At 56.1% G+C, this 12,773-nt stretch overlaps 1 protein-coding gene across 2 annotated transcripts; it reads right to left on the bottom strand.

The window, feature by feature from the left end:
- Nucleotides 1-3,138: 3,138 nt before the first annotated feature.
- On the bottom strand, nt 3,139-11,590 carry Tamalin (trafficking regulator and scaffold protein tamalin). 2 transcript variants are annotated; one of them, XM_051160372.1, is made up of 8 exons: nt 11,245-11,590; nt 9,417-9,466; nt 6,658-6,712; nt 6,336-6,438; nt 5,021-5,114; nt 4,850-4,916; nt 4,600-4,666; nt 3,139-3,780 (listed from the first exon to the last, which is right to left on the bottom strand). In XM_051160372.1, the coding sequence occupies exons 1-8, from the start codon at nt 11,491-11,493 to the stop codon at nt 3,275-3,277; spliced, it is 1,191 nt and encodes a 396-aa protein (XP_051016329.1). In that variant the 5' UTR covers nt 11,494-11,590; the 3' UTR covers nt 3,139-3,274. The 2 variants fall into 2 exon arrangements, with proteins under 2 accessions (XP_051016329.1, XP_051016330.1); XM_051160373.1 differs by lacking the exons at nt 9,417-9,466; nt 11,245-11,590 and adding an exon at nt 8,956-8,998.
- Nucleotides 11,591-12,773: the final 1,183 nt, after the last annotated feature.

The raw sequence follows: 12,773 nt of genomic DNA, 5'->3' as shown, positions 1-12,773 counted from the left end.
GGACCTCCCACAGGAAGTCTCTGGTACTGAGCCACGCCCCAGCCCCTGAGGTGCTACTTTATGTAACGCTTTGTACCTACCCCAACGACGGCAAAAGACAAACAAAAGAGTATCAATACAAGGAGTCAATATAATTACCAAGCTGAAGAAAGTGACATAAAGAAAACAAACAAAAGGGGCTTGCGATCAGGAATAACGGGGGTAGGGGGGAGGGATGGAAGGGGGCGAGGGGCGGGGGAGGGCAGGAGCTGATCCCAGTGGGCTCAGAAAAACCTCAGAGGAGGTGATGTTAAGCTGGGACCTCAGGACAAGGAATCGATCGAGAAAAGTATTCCAGCCCTAGACAGAGCAATCGAGGCCCGAGCCAGAGAAAGCCTGGCATAATTGGGAACGGGACCACAAAGCGGTTGGGCATAGGCATCTGTGGCATGAAAGGCCGAAGAGGTGGAGATAATAGAGGCAGAGAGAAGACTCGTTAGGCCTAACGCCAGCCATGCCATCCCAGGACGGTGCGGATGGGTTTGTGGACTGCACAAGGGTTCCGACTGCCCAGTGACTGGGCCCCCATACCTTTTTGTAACATGACGGCTTAGATGACGTGATGGTAAAGCCACAGTAAAAGACTTGTAACTTCATGTTTTTTTCTTCCGAGGGAGGTCATGATGAGTTTAAAGCAGAGTTGGGATTTCGGCCCCCCCCAGCCCCCTTTCTTTAAAGATTTATTTTATCTATTATGTATACAACACCTGCCTGCATGTACACCTGCTCACCAGAAGAGGGCACCAGATCATATTGTAGGTGGCTGTGAGCCACCATATAGTTGCTGAGAATTGAACTCAGGACCTCTGAAAGAGCAGCCAGTGCTCTTAACTGCTGAACCACCTCTCCAGCCCGAGAAACTATTTTTGGTCTCTGTGTAGTCTTGATCCTGGACTCACTTTGTAGACCAGGCTGGCCTCGAACTCACAGCGATCCACCTGCCTCTAGGAGTGCTGGGATCATAGGCGTGTGCTACCACTGCCCAGCATTAAGCTTTTTTTTTTTCCTTTTTTAAATTAAAAAAAGGTGCATTTATTATTGTGCATGGTTTTTGCATCCTAGTGCAGCTGCACATGTGCCACAGCACCCACACGGTGTCAGAGAATAGCTTTTCTTCCGTTGTGGTTCCAAGGACCAGACTTATACAGCGTGTGCGTTTTTTGGCTGAGGCATGTTATTGGACCCTGATTTTTTTTTTCTTTTTTGGTTTTTTGAGACAGGGTTTCTCTGTGTAGCCTTGGCTGTCCTGGACTCACTTCGTAGACCAGGCTGGCCTCAAAACTCACAGCAATCCGCGTGCCTCTGCCTCCCGAGTGCTGGGATTAAAGGCGTGCGCCACCACACCTGGCTGACCCTGATTTTCTTGTGTGTTTTTGTGACTAGGTTTACTCGTGTAGCCTGGGATGGACTCAAACTTGTTGTATAGCTGAAGCTAGTCTCGAACTCCTGATTCTTCTGCCTCTACCTCCTAGTGGCCGGAAGCTGACTCTGGGTTTGCTTTTGAAAGGGTCACCTGACTGCTGTGTGAAGGGTGACAGACTGACTGCAAGAATGGAGGAGGAAGCACAGCATGTGGACTGGGGTGTGCCCGGAGAAGGGGCCAATCAGATGGCTCTCAGAGCCGCAACTGAAACCTGGCCACTGCCACGGGGCAGCAGTCTTAGGTGCCAGACCCTACTCAGCTGCTAGCTGCCAGTGTGGCTACCCTTAGCCTCTCATGTAGTAGTTGTCACAAGGCAGGTGGTGATGCTCTGGAGCTGGTTGTGGACACACCGTCTTGAGGGGCTTGTGTGCCAGGAACAGAGCAGTGGATAAAACAGAAGGTTCCGGAGCCCTGCTGCAAGTAGCACACACCACATGAGTGGGGAGGCCAGCCTCAGATGGTGACTCATAGTGTGATGGAAACAAGCAAAGGCTGTCACTGAGGGTATGGCCCCGTTTGACTGGGTCGGTAGGCCTCAGAGAGGCAGATCCAACACCGAAGGAGTCATGTGTGGAAAAGCAAATGCAGAGACCCAGAGGGGTTGTCTGGAGCCAGCATACTGGGCAGTGAGGGGCCCAGAAACCAGATGCTCAGGGTTGAAAGCCTCTCAGGAGTTAAGAATGGGAGCTCTGGGAACACCAGGTTCTAGAAGAACAGAGTGCCAGGAGACTGACCCTGCCATAGGTTGGGTGGACTGTGGCTAAGTCTGTGCATGTAGCTTCTACTCAAGGCAGCCCTGGGATGTGCTAGCCGAGAGCCAGGCTTTCCAGCAGGGTTCTTAGATAACTGGTCGGAACATCTGTTACGGGTATGGGGGTGGGTGGGGAAGAGGAGGAACCTCTAAAACACACCTGATTAAGAGACCCAGGTTCTTCAGAGGCTGTGGAGCCTCCCTCACTTCAGGCCACTACACGTTCATTAAAATCCCCTTGACAATTTCCCTGCCTTCAGGATAAAAGAAAGCTGTAAAATGCAGCCTGTGTGTTTGGAGGGGGCTGCATGGTGGAGTCAGAGCTTGCCTGAGCACAGTCCTCCCCCACAGGCAGTTACCACGCTGACACAGATGAAAAACCCAGCAATTTTATACAGTTTGTGGTCCAGAGGCAACTTATGAAAGAAAAAAACCCCGTGGAACAGTCTGGGCTGCCCCACCCCACCTGAATGAACTCCTTCCTGTTCCCCAGGGAGCACAGAACCCAGGACCCCTGCCCGGCAGGACCCCACTTAGTTACAGGCCCCCTGGAGAGGGGCTAAGCCCTTAGGGGTCAAGGCTGGAGGGAGGGGACCAGCACCTTGCCACCTTGGGGCCCACTGAGGGGTGTATGTGTGTGTCTGTATGTTTGTCTGTCTGACTGACTGGTAGGGTGGGGAATGACCCATCACGGATCTCCTCTTCCCAAGGAAGGCTAAAGCCTGGGGAGCTAGTAAAGCTGAGGACAGGGCTTCTTGGGACAGGGCCCCTACAAGGCACGACTGACCCAGCTGGCCACAGTCCTCTTTGGTCCCCCAGACCTCCCCCAACTCCCAGCGTCTATTCTCCCCCTGCTGTGTTTTAGGAAAGAAAGCAATTAAGCCCTCTCCTTTTTTCTTAGCCCAGACAAGCCCGTGAACCCACCAGAGCTAGCAAGGACCCTCTCCCGCAGCTTTGGGCTCCTGGGGTCCTTGGACTGGCACTACGGCCCCCACTTTTTGCACTGGCTGTTACGATGAATAAATAAATAATAAATACCTCCCGCCTGCCCACCCGCGGCCCTACAGCTGGCTCTCCTCTTCCTCCAGGGAGCGGTTGAGTCCGGGGATGAACTTGAGCAGCCGGCGGCGGAAGCTGCGGTACTTGGTCTTACGTAGGGCGGCGCCGCACAGGGCCTGCTCGCGGGCCTCAGTCCAGAGCGCGCCCGGCGCGCCCCCGCCACCTCCCCCGCCCGGGCCCGCGCACCGCACACTGGCACTGCGGCTGAGCGTGGCGCGGGGTGCGGGACACAGCACGGACGCCGAGGCCTCGGTAGAGCCCGGGCCGGGCGCGCGCGTGGGGGGCGGTGGGGGCGGCAGCGCCTGCGGTTCGGCGCCCCCGAAGAAGCACGTGTGGTACACGGCGTCGTCTGTGTCCCCCTTGAGCCGCCGCGCGCCCCCGCGGGGACCCGCAGGTGCAGCCAGCAGAGGCCCGAAGGGCAGAGAGCCAGGGAGCAGGCCTGCGCCATAGAGGCAGGAGCGCACCGACTCCAGTGTGTCATAGATGCTTGGGTCCTTCAACACCAGGCCTGTGGGGACACAAGACCAGGGAGCTTCCTGGATTCTGGGGCCAGAGGGCCCGAGGCTAAGGGTCAGAGGGCATGAACAGAAGACCCAGTTCGTTCCTGTTAGCCTCCTACGTGGGCCCTTGTGCTCCAGCCTTTGTCTGTAAAGCTGGAGCCACTTAAGGGCTGGCGAGTTGGCTCAGTGGTTAAGAGCACTTGTTGTTCCTGAGAAGGACGTGAGTTCAATTCCCAGCACCCACATGGAAGCGCTCACCACTTCCTCAAGCATCAGGCATGCACAGACATAGGTACAGGCAAAGCACTCATTAATAAAATCTTAAAAAAAGAAAAAAAGAATGCCACTTAAGACAGGAAGGGCAGGCCACGGAAAGGGCTGACACACACACACACGCCCTTCTTCTTTTCGAGACTTGGTCTTCCCACATACCCCTGGCTGTCCTGGAACTCACTAATGTAGCCCAGGCTGGCCTCAGAGATCCTCAGAGATCCGTCTGCCTCTGCCTCCTAAATGCTGGGATTAAAGCCCAAGGGCAGTACTCAACCCCAACCTCCAGAAGATCAAAACTGTACAGTCAGCTTTGAGCCACGTGGTCTCCAAAGCAGTAGACTTTTGTTTTGCTTTTTCCAGACCCGGTTTTTCTCCGTGTAACAGCTCTGACTGTCCTTGAACCTGCTATGTATGTAGACCAGGCAGGCCTCGAACTCACAGAGATCCCCACCCCCGCCTCTGTTTCCCAAGTGCTGGGAGGGCATTCCAGGCACGCACCCCCAGCCTGCTAGCTCCAAGAGGGGGTGCAGATGGGAGGGCCCTGGCCTACTCACCGTGCACTAGCCGCTGCTCCTGCACCATGAGCGACCTGTACTCTCCCCACTTCTCATACAGAGTTTGCTGTAAGACACATGTAGCCAACTGTCAGGGCTAGCAGGACAGCACCAGGATTACGGGGACACACGGGGAAGGGACAAAGGTACAGAAGCTTCAGGGCTGACCGAGGTTGAGGAAGATGAAGGAGGAGGCGCTGAAGGGCAGGGGTGGGAAGAGGGCGGGGCCCGGACTTTCCCCGCCCCCCACCTTAAGGTACTGCAGGCGCGCCTCCAGTTCTGCCTTCCGGATGGAGGTCCCGTACAGAGTTTCCAGTCTGAAGAGGGTGGAGGGGACAAAGGCTGAGCGAGCCTGAAGGCTGAGGAAAGGCCGCGAGGCTGAGCTCGGGCGCCCTTAGGCACTGCACCTACACATGGATACCTGAGGACGTTGCCAGAGGCCTTGATGATGTCGACGATCTCCCGGTGCCGGATGCCTTCCACATTGAGCCCGTTGACACTGGCAATGGTGTCTCCTGCCAGGAAGAGAAGTGGGACCTGTTTCCCAGAGCGTGAGGGGAGGAGTCCAGCCAGAAAGGGCACTCCTCAGCTCTCTTCCACTGCGGTAGAGGGACCCGGGCAGCTCTCTTACCCTACTCAAAACACTCAAAACCTAGCCGAGTATGGTGGCGCAAGCCTTTAATGCAGTCCCAGTACGTGGGAAACAGAGGCAGGAAGATCTCTGTGAGTTCAAGGCTAGCCTGGCCTACATAGCAAGTTCCAGGACAGTCAAGAGCTGTCACACAGAGAAACCCTGTCTTGAAAAATGAAAACAACAACAAATACACAAAACACAGCCACTTCTCCCTGGACAGAGACCAGCAGCTTGCTGGATGTGGCAACCTGGGCTGGCTGCCAGGGATCTAAGAAGTAAGTTATCACACATGCGTGTCTTCAGGAAGCTTTGTCCCCCCAACACTGAGGCCCCCCCCCCAGGTTCCCACGCTCCTCCTGGAGTTAACTATTTCCATTTAACCCACACCTGCCATGAGACTTCCTCAATACAGGGAAAGCACAGAGTGAGCGGCGTGCAACCAAGAGCTGGCACGGGCTCCCGGCATGCAAGGCTTTATGCTGGCTTCTGCAGTGCTCGTCTGCCACCTGTAAAGGCTGTGGACCCTTGCGGTGGCTATGCTATACCAAGGACAGTCAGGACCAGCCTAGCAAAGTGTCTGCTACTGAAAAGTGGGCAAGAACCTAAGGGCCAAGAGATGACTGTGCTGACAATGGGCGTGGATCTGTGTAAGTCTCAGGCTGCACAGACTGGGACATTAATCTCAGCGTCGCCTGCCGGAGCATCGCTTGACTCCTCGATAAGGGACACAGCACAGGTGTCCCAGATGGAGCACTGACAGGTCCTCATGAGCCACACCTGGTAGAAGGCTTCTTTCTCGACCATACTCTGCCCAGCTGGATGGCACAGCTGCCAGGAGGCAGAACAGCTGCGCAGGAGCAACACCGCTCAGGGAACCGCCGCCTCACCACCACACGGCTGCCTGCCACGCTTTGCAAAAGAAGTGCACACAGTCATCCCCACAGTAAGCGGCCGGCGTGGCGGAACCCACAACGTCTGGGTTCTGGTCATTCTTTTGGCCTTCTCTGAGTTGGAGGATGAAGGAAGGGGGAAAAATTGTGCCTCTGCTTAGCAGAAGCTGCACTACGCCAGCTCTGTGTTCTCTTGGCTCAGGCCTGCCTACCTGGTGTGAGCCCAGCCAGCTGGGCAGGGCTGGACTCGTGGACTCGGCAGACGAAGGTCACCATCTCTACCCGCTGCTCCTCTCGGTGGTGAAGGCCATACGTCTGTGAACAGCGAGGGGACACTCAGAATAGAGACAAGCAGACCTGCCCATCTTCCTGACTGGACAAACAGACTAGCCCATCTTCCTGACTGGACAAGTAGACCTGCCCATCTTCCTGACTGGACAAGCAGACCTGCCCATCTTCCTGACTGGACAAGCAGACCTGCCCATCTTCCTGACTGGCCTCCTGATCCCTCCCTCCATGCCCAACTCTTCCCACCTGGATCTCGAAGCCAAAGGTCTGGTTGTCCCCCTTCTCCAGAGTCAGAACCTTCCTGCAGAAGACAAGAGGGTCAAGATTACTACATTTAAGATGTAGGCGGATCTCTGTGAGTTCGAGGCCAGCCTGGTTTACAAAGTGAGTCCAGGACAGGCAAGGCCACACAGAGAAACAAACAAAACCAAAATAATAATAATAATAATAATGATGATGATGATGATGATGATGATGATGATAAGAAAAAGAAAGAAAGAAAAGTACAGGAAGCTTGGGCGTGGTGGTGCACAACTTTATTCCCAGGACGCAGGGAGGCAGACACACCATATCGTCGTGAGTTCAAGGCCAGCCTGGTCTACAGAGTGAGTTCAGAACAGCCGAGGCTACACAAAGAAATTTGTCTCAAAAAACAACAACAACCCTTAAAAAAAAAAAAAAAAAGGTATGGGAGAGCTGGCTATGGTGGGCCCACATCTGTAATCCCAGCCCTTGAGAGACTGAGGCAGGAGAATGCTGCATTTGAGTCTAAGCTACATAGGTAGACCCTGTCTCAAAATACAGTAACAAAAACAGGAGCGTGGCAGTCCTACAGCTCAGCTCTCAGGGATGTGGAAGTCTGGTCTAGAACTTCTCAGAAGGACTGAAGAGTCTCCTGTGACAACTCATTCTTCTCAGACTTTTGGAATGCCCGTCCCAAACCCAAATGAAATTGGCCTCAGGGAGCTGCACAGGATTAAACCAGCCCCCTCTAGGGGGAGGGAGGCATCAGGAAAGGCTGACCCTAAAAAAGAAGTGAGTCTAGCAGGCCCCCAGCCTTCTAGAGACTCTGGCCACACACTCATTAAGTAGGACCCCAATTTGGGCCCCTGGGCTGAAGTGTCCTGGCTCTGCTGCTTTAGGGAAAAGACAGCCCCACCTCCCGGGGCCCAGTCACGAGGCTGGGCGCAGACCACAGCAGCTCCTCCCAGCTGTGGTGTGGCCAGCCCACCAGATGTGAAGGCTGGGGGAGGGGCGCCTGGGGCTGCTCCGCTGGACACAATGGTCTGGAACTGCTCCAGGTCCCAGCCTGATGGGGGAGCCCACAGTTTCCTCTGCCCACCCCCTCCTCTTCCTTCCCGCCAGCCAGAGGCAGAATGAAGTGGTTCCTGAGGCCTCTTTGCGTCTGGCAGCCTCAGAAAGGCCTTGGAGACCAGTTTTCTATTTCCTAGGCTGAGTCACAGCCCCTGCCACCTAAGGCTGAACAGTCTCTTCCTTGCAAGCCCTGTATGTTCTAGGGCACACGCAGGGGCCTGGGAGTTCTGTGTCTGTCCTGGTCCTTTCCAGGTTCCTGGAAGGGTCTGTGAACTTTCACTGGAAAAGCCAGGTGGGCCCCATATGGCCTGTGTCCCATATTACTCTTTGTTTTTACAACCCTTTAAAATAAGCCAGTCATGGTGGTGCAAGCCTTGAATCCCAGCACCTGGGAAGCGGAGGCAGGAGGAATCTCTGCATGTCAGGACAGCCAGGGCTTGGTAGAGAGACTTTGTCTCAAAAAAACAAAACTTCAATCAACCAACCAAACAAACAAAATTACCTTAAAATAAGTCTGTATGAGGCTGGGCGGTAGTGGCACATGTCTTTAATCCCAGCACTCGGGAGGCAGAGGCAGGCAGATCGCTGTGAGTTCGAGGCCAGCCTGGTCTACAGAGTGAGTCCAGGACAGCCAAGGCTACACAGAGAAACCTTGTCTCAAAAAAACCAAAAATAAAAACAAAAACAAACAAAAAAAGCCAGGCGTAGCAGCACACACTTTTAATCACAGCACTCAAGAGACAGAGGCAGGTGGATCGCTGTGAGTTCGAAGCCAGCCTGGTCTACAAAGCGAGTCCAGGACAGCTAAGGCTACAGAGAGACCCTATCTTGAAAAACCAAAGAAACAAAACACAAAAAATGTCCATATGTGTGTGCATATGTAAGTTAAAAGGCCAAACAGGGGCTGAAGAATTGGCTCAGCAGTTAAGAGCCCCGCCTGCTCCTCCAAAGGTCCTGAGTTCAATTCCCAGCACCCACGTGGTAGCTCACAACTGTCTGTAACTCCAAGATCTGACACCCTCACACCAATGTGCATAAATTTAAAAAAAAAAAAAAAAAAAAAAAAAGGCCAAACAGACCAACCTGGCCAGTAGGTCACAGTTTGCTGGCCCATTTCACAGGAAGCCAGACCCAAATCAGACTTGAGACTAGGGCAGAAAAGGAACCTGAGTTTCAGGTGCTAGGAGGAGCACCTGCCCACTGTCCACACCTCAGCATCTCAGATCCTACCTAAACTGCAGCCTAGGGATGGGACCAACATAGGACCGGAAGTCTGAGGCCTACAAGCAGTCAGATGCAAACAGCTGATCACAGAATGCCCATGGCCTGGGCCCAAGGGGCTGGTGGGCTCAGGGGAGCCTCCAGGGCTGGGGGAGGGGAAGGGGGGGCAAGCCAGGACACTGCCATACTGTCTTCCCCTTCCCACCTTCCACCCCTCACCAAGCCAGCTCTTCCCCAACAACACGCAGCTGGCATGCACTGGGGGTGGTTAAGGAGCACCTAATGACTCAAAAGTGCTGCCCCTTCACACGGCCCACACCCCACCAGCCCTCCAATCCCAGCAGCGAAGCCATGCTCAAGGATGGGAGATCCCTCCTGGGGGAGCTGGGCTAAGATGCTCCCCCCCCCCCCCCCCCCCGGCACCTCACTTTTCTGGACCGCAGGAGGGGCTTTGGGTGGGGGTGACTCACCGCTGCTGTTCAGGACTCTGGCTGAGATCCTTCCAACGGAATCCCGAGCCCTGGGTGGGAAAAGGCCAGAGAAGAGAAGGGGCTTGAGCATAGGGCGCCCAGCCCTCGGGGAGGAGTCTTACCTGCGCGCGGCCCTGAGCCCAGTTCCTGGCCCCCACTTCCTGCTGCCCATCTTTCCCTTCCCGGCCCCATCTCTGCTTCGGTTTTGCCAAGTGCAGCTGCTGCTGTCATATCTGTCCCGGGTTCTGGACCAGTCAGCCTCTGCTGCGGTTCTAGCGGAACCTTCACCCCTGGGACCATGTCTGATAGGCCCAGGCCTTCTAGACCCCAAACGCTGAGGCAGGAGCTTTGCCCTAGTCGAAGAAAAAGACAGGGAGGAAGCCTTAAAGGGCTTAAAGTTCTTACTCCAGCGCCCCACTGCCAGATGGGTCTGTCCATCTTAATGGTTCAGGCAGACAGTTTGGGAGAGCAGAAAGTCAGGAGGAGCCTGGGCAGCCTGAATGTGGTAAAGGGGTAGAATCTCCTAAGAGCAGGTTGCCTGGTGGGGATGGGGGGTGGGGGATGGGTTCCAGCTGCAGCTGCCTGTGTCCCCTCAGTCTTTTGATATTACCATGCACCCCTCCCCAAATACATTACTAAATTATATATATATAAAAAAATCTCAGAGTCAAACTTCTCATTATGCTTAAGAAACTGGCGGATCCTTTTTTGTTCTTGTTGTTTGTTTTTGAGAAGGACCCTAACGCTTCAGAACCCCAGATAACCTCGGTCCCTCCTAAGATTTTAGTTCTTGGAGGAAGTCCCATCCGGGACCAGCCCTTTCCCCAAGTGCCAAAACTGCCTGAGGCCTTCCTGCCCAGTGTTCTTGTTAACACTCCCTACCCCATAGCAAGGGGGCCCTCCTCCTCCAGAACCAAAGATGTGCCTCAGGGTGGGGACTGTACCCAAATAGGCCAAGGAGGAAGGAACGGGCAGTACAGAGAGACCCCTTTGTTTTTCAATCCGATTTTCATAAAATGCAAATTTTCAACAAGCTGTTCATTGTGTGTAGGGGGCAAGCCGGGGGCCAGGGGAGAAGGAGGGGGCCGCGTAGGGAAGAGACACCCACCCCCTCCCTTTAACCTGGGTCTAGGGTCTCAGCATCTGAACAGTAAGTCCTCCAGGGTTAGGGGAAGAGCTTCATTTAGGGGGAGACCCAGAGAGCGGGTGCGGCCCGCATCCTTCCTGCCCTGTGACCTCTCCCACAGCGTCCGGTCGTGGCTGAGGCAAGGAGAGCCGTGCTCTAACATCCCGCATCTTAGGTGCGGGATAAAGCGCACCTGAGCCCCGGAAGCCGGGTGTCCCTGCGGAGGGCTGTACTTCGGAATTGGCAGCACTACTTCTAAGGGGGACCACTAGCCTCTCTCCCGCTCAGGGCTTCCGGGGACTCAACTTGTCCGAGGCAAGCGGCGGGGTTCCTTCCCTAGCCCTCCCTGCTCCAATCTGAGAGGGTGTTTGGGTGAGAGGGTCCTCAGAGTTTCTAGACTTCTGGACACCCGTAGGCGGAGCGGGAAAGCCAGATGGAGCGAGCTGGAAAAAGGGGGGTGTTGAGGCGGAGTCAAGGCAGGAGAGTGGGAGGAGATGGGGCGTCCGCGCGTGGGGAGTGAAGAGCCACCCGAACTGGGGGCATCGTGGTGGCGGGGGCGGGGGGGGCACAGCCTTCCAAGACCCGAATGGGCTGATTTGCGTCTTCTGAGGACAGGGCCGAGCGAGGCGGGTGGCCCAGGGTCAGCCGGCTAGGGAATGTGCTGCTGCGGGTGAGTCTGGGGACGCAGTTTGGGGAACGTACCTTTCGGCGGGGCAGGGTACCCCCGGACACCGCGAGCGCGCGGTACAGCTCGGCAGGGTGATAGTCCTCCAGCGCCGCGTACAGCTCGTCCCCCGGGGCTCCGGGTGGAGCGGCGGCAGACGGGGGGCCCGAGGTGGTCGGGGCCGGCGCGGCTCGAGCGGCTTCCGAGTCCGGAGCCCGGCCAGCGGGGTCCGGCGCGGACGCCGCCTCCTCCTTCTGCTGCAGCTTCCTGAGTCGGCGGAGGGTCATGGCTCCGGCGCCCGGCGCCCTTTGGAGGCCACGCTCACTCCGCTAAGTGATGTCGGCGACAGCTGTGGGACGCCAGCCCAGCGGGCCGCGTGTACCCTTGCTTTATAGACTGCCGAGAGGCGTAGGGAGCGGCCTCCGGTGGCCTCGCCCCCCGACACGCAGGCACCGCCCCGGGCTGGGGGGGGGAGGACCACGCTTTGGCGAGCCCCGCCCACAGCGCGCAGTCGCCAGCAGTGCTCGGGGGAACTCTGGGGGGACTTAGGCGCTCAGTGGGGGAAACCTAGCCGCCCACGGCAGCGGGAGGGACCGGACAGCTGGGGCGAGCAGGAGTTTACTTACTACCCGGAAGAGCAATCTGTGAGCGCGCACTGGATGAGGTCTGAGGTTAGGGAAGGAATGGTGGTGGCTTTAGTGGTTCATGGGGATATGGGGGGCACAGTAAATAAGCTGAGGGAAGAAGTAGGGAGTCAGACTCGCTGGACAGAGGCTGCATGAGGCCCTAGACCCCAGAGAGGGGGCCTGGGGCTGCCCAGGGGGGACGGTTGTGGTTTCTGAAGAGGGAACCAGGCGACACTTCTGAATTGACCCTGCAGAAGCCCCTGGGGAGTGAGGCGGCTAAGGGTTTCGATTTCCCACAGAGCTAACGAAAGCAGCCCTCCTTTCCCAGGGCTGGGGCAGAGAAAGACTGTGAAAACCTGCAAGTAGAAGGTTTAATACTGAGGTCTCTTGGAGCCTCCTCAGGCGTCTCTCTCTCTCTCTCTCTCTCTCTCTCTCTCTCTCTCTCTCTCTCTCTCTCTCTCTCGCATGTTCTCTCTCTCAACTCTGTCTCTCTCTTTCTTGTCTCCCACCCCAACCCCCAACCCACCAGACAGGAGTTCAGGCTCCTGTTCCCCACGTGGGGCTTGGATTATGCCCAGGGTAGGTGCTCAGAGTCGGGGCATGAGCGGTGCTGAGCCATTCCCTAACCCTGTTTAGACACCATGCCTTATGCTCTTTGTTACCATGGTTGCCAGGCTGTAGGAGAGATGAGGATGACCCAGCCCATGTTTGCCATCAGTGGTGCCCAAATAAGAAGTGAGAGAGGGAAGCGGTCGGTGTCTGGCCACCACAGAGGGAGCCGGGGCTCCACATTCGGACGTGAGCCAGTACATGTGGGCTTTATATACATCGTAACAACCTTACAGAGGAGGAAGGACCCGGCAGAAAGCACCTTGCCAGGAGAAGCACTCGGTGGCAAAGCTGAGGTCCCAAGCAAGGCAGTGCTGCCCTAGAACTGCAGC

This window comes from Acomys russatus, chromosome 17 (genome assembly GCF_903995435.1).
Source record: "Acomys russatus chromosome 17, mAcoRus1.1, whole genome shotgun sequence".
Lineage (NCBI taxonomy): Eukaryota > Metazoa > Chordata > Mammalia > Rodentia > Muridae > Acomys > Acomys russatus.
This window is presented reverse-complemented; position numbering and strand designations above follow the sequence as displayed.

What these genes read in the sequence shown, in the direction of transcription:
- Tamalin (XM_051160372.1), bottom strand. Translation starts at nt 11,493, where the DNA reads ATGACCCTCCGCCGACTCAGGAAGCTGCAGCAGAAGGAGGAGGCGGCG. An exon ending in CCTTTGGCTTCGAGATCCAG is followed by an intron (nt 6,439 to 6,657) that starts GTGGGAAGAGTT and finishes CGCTGTTCACAG; the next exon opens with ACGTATGGCCTTCACCACCG. An exon ending in CGCGCCTGCAGTACCTTAAG is followed by an intron (nt 4,667 to 4,849) that starts GTGGGGGGCGGG and finishes TGTGTCTTACAG; the next exon opens with CAAACTCTGTATGAGAAGTG.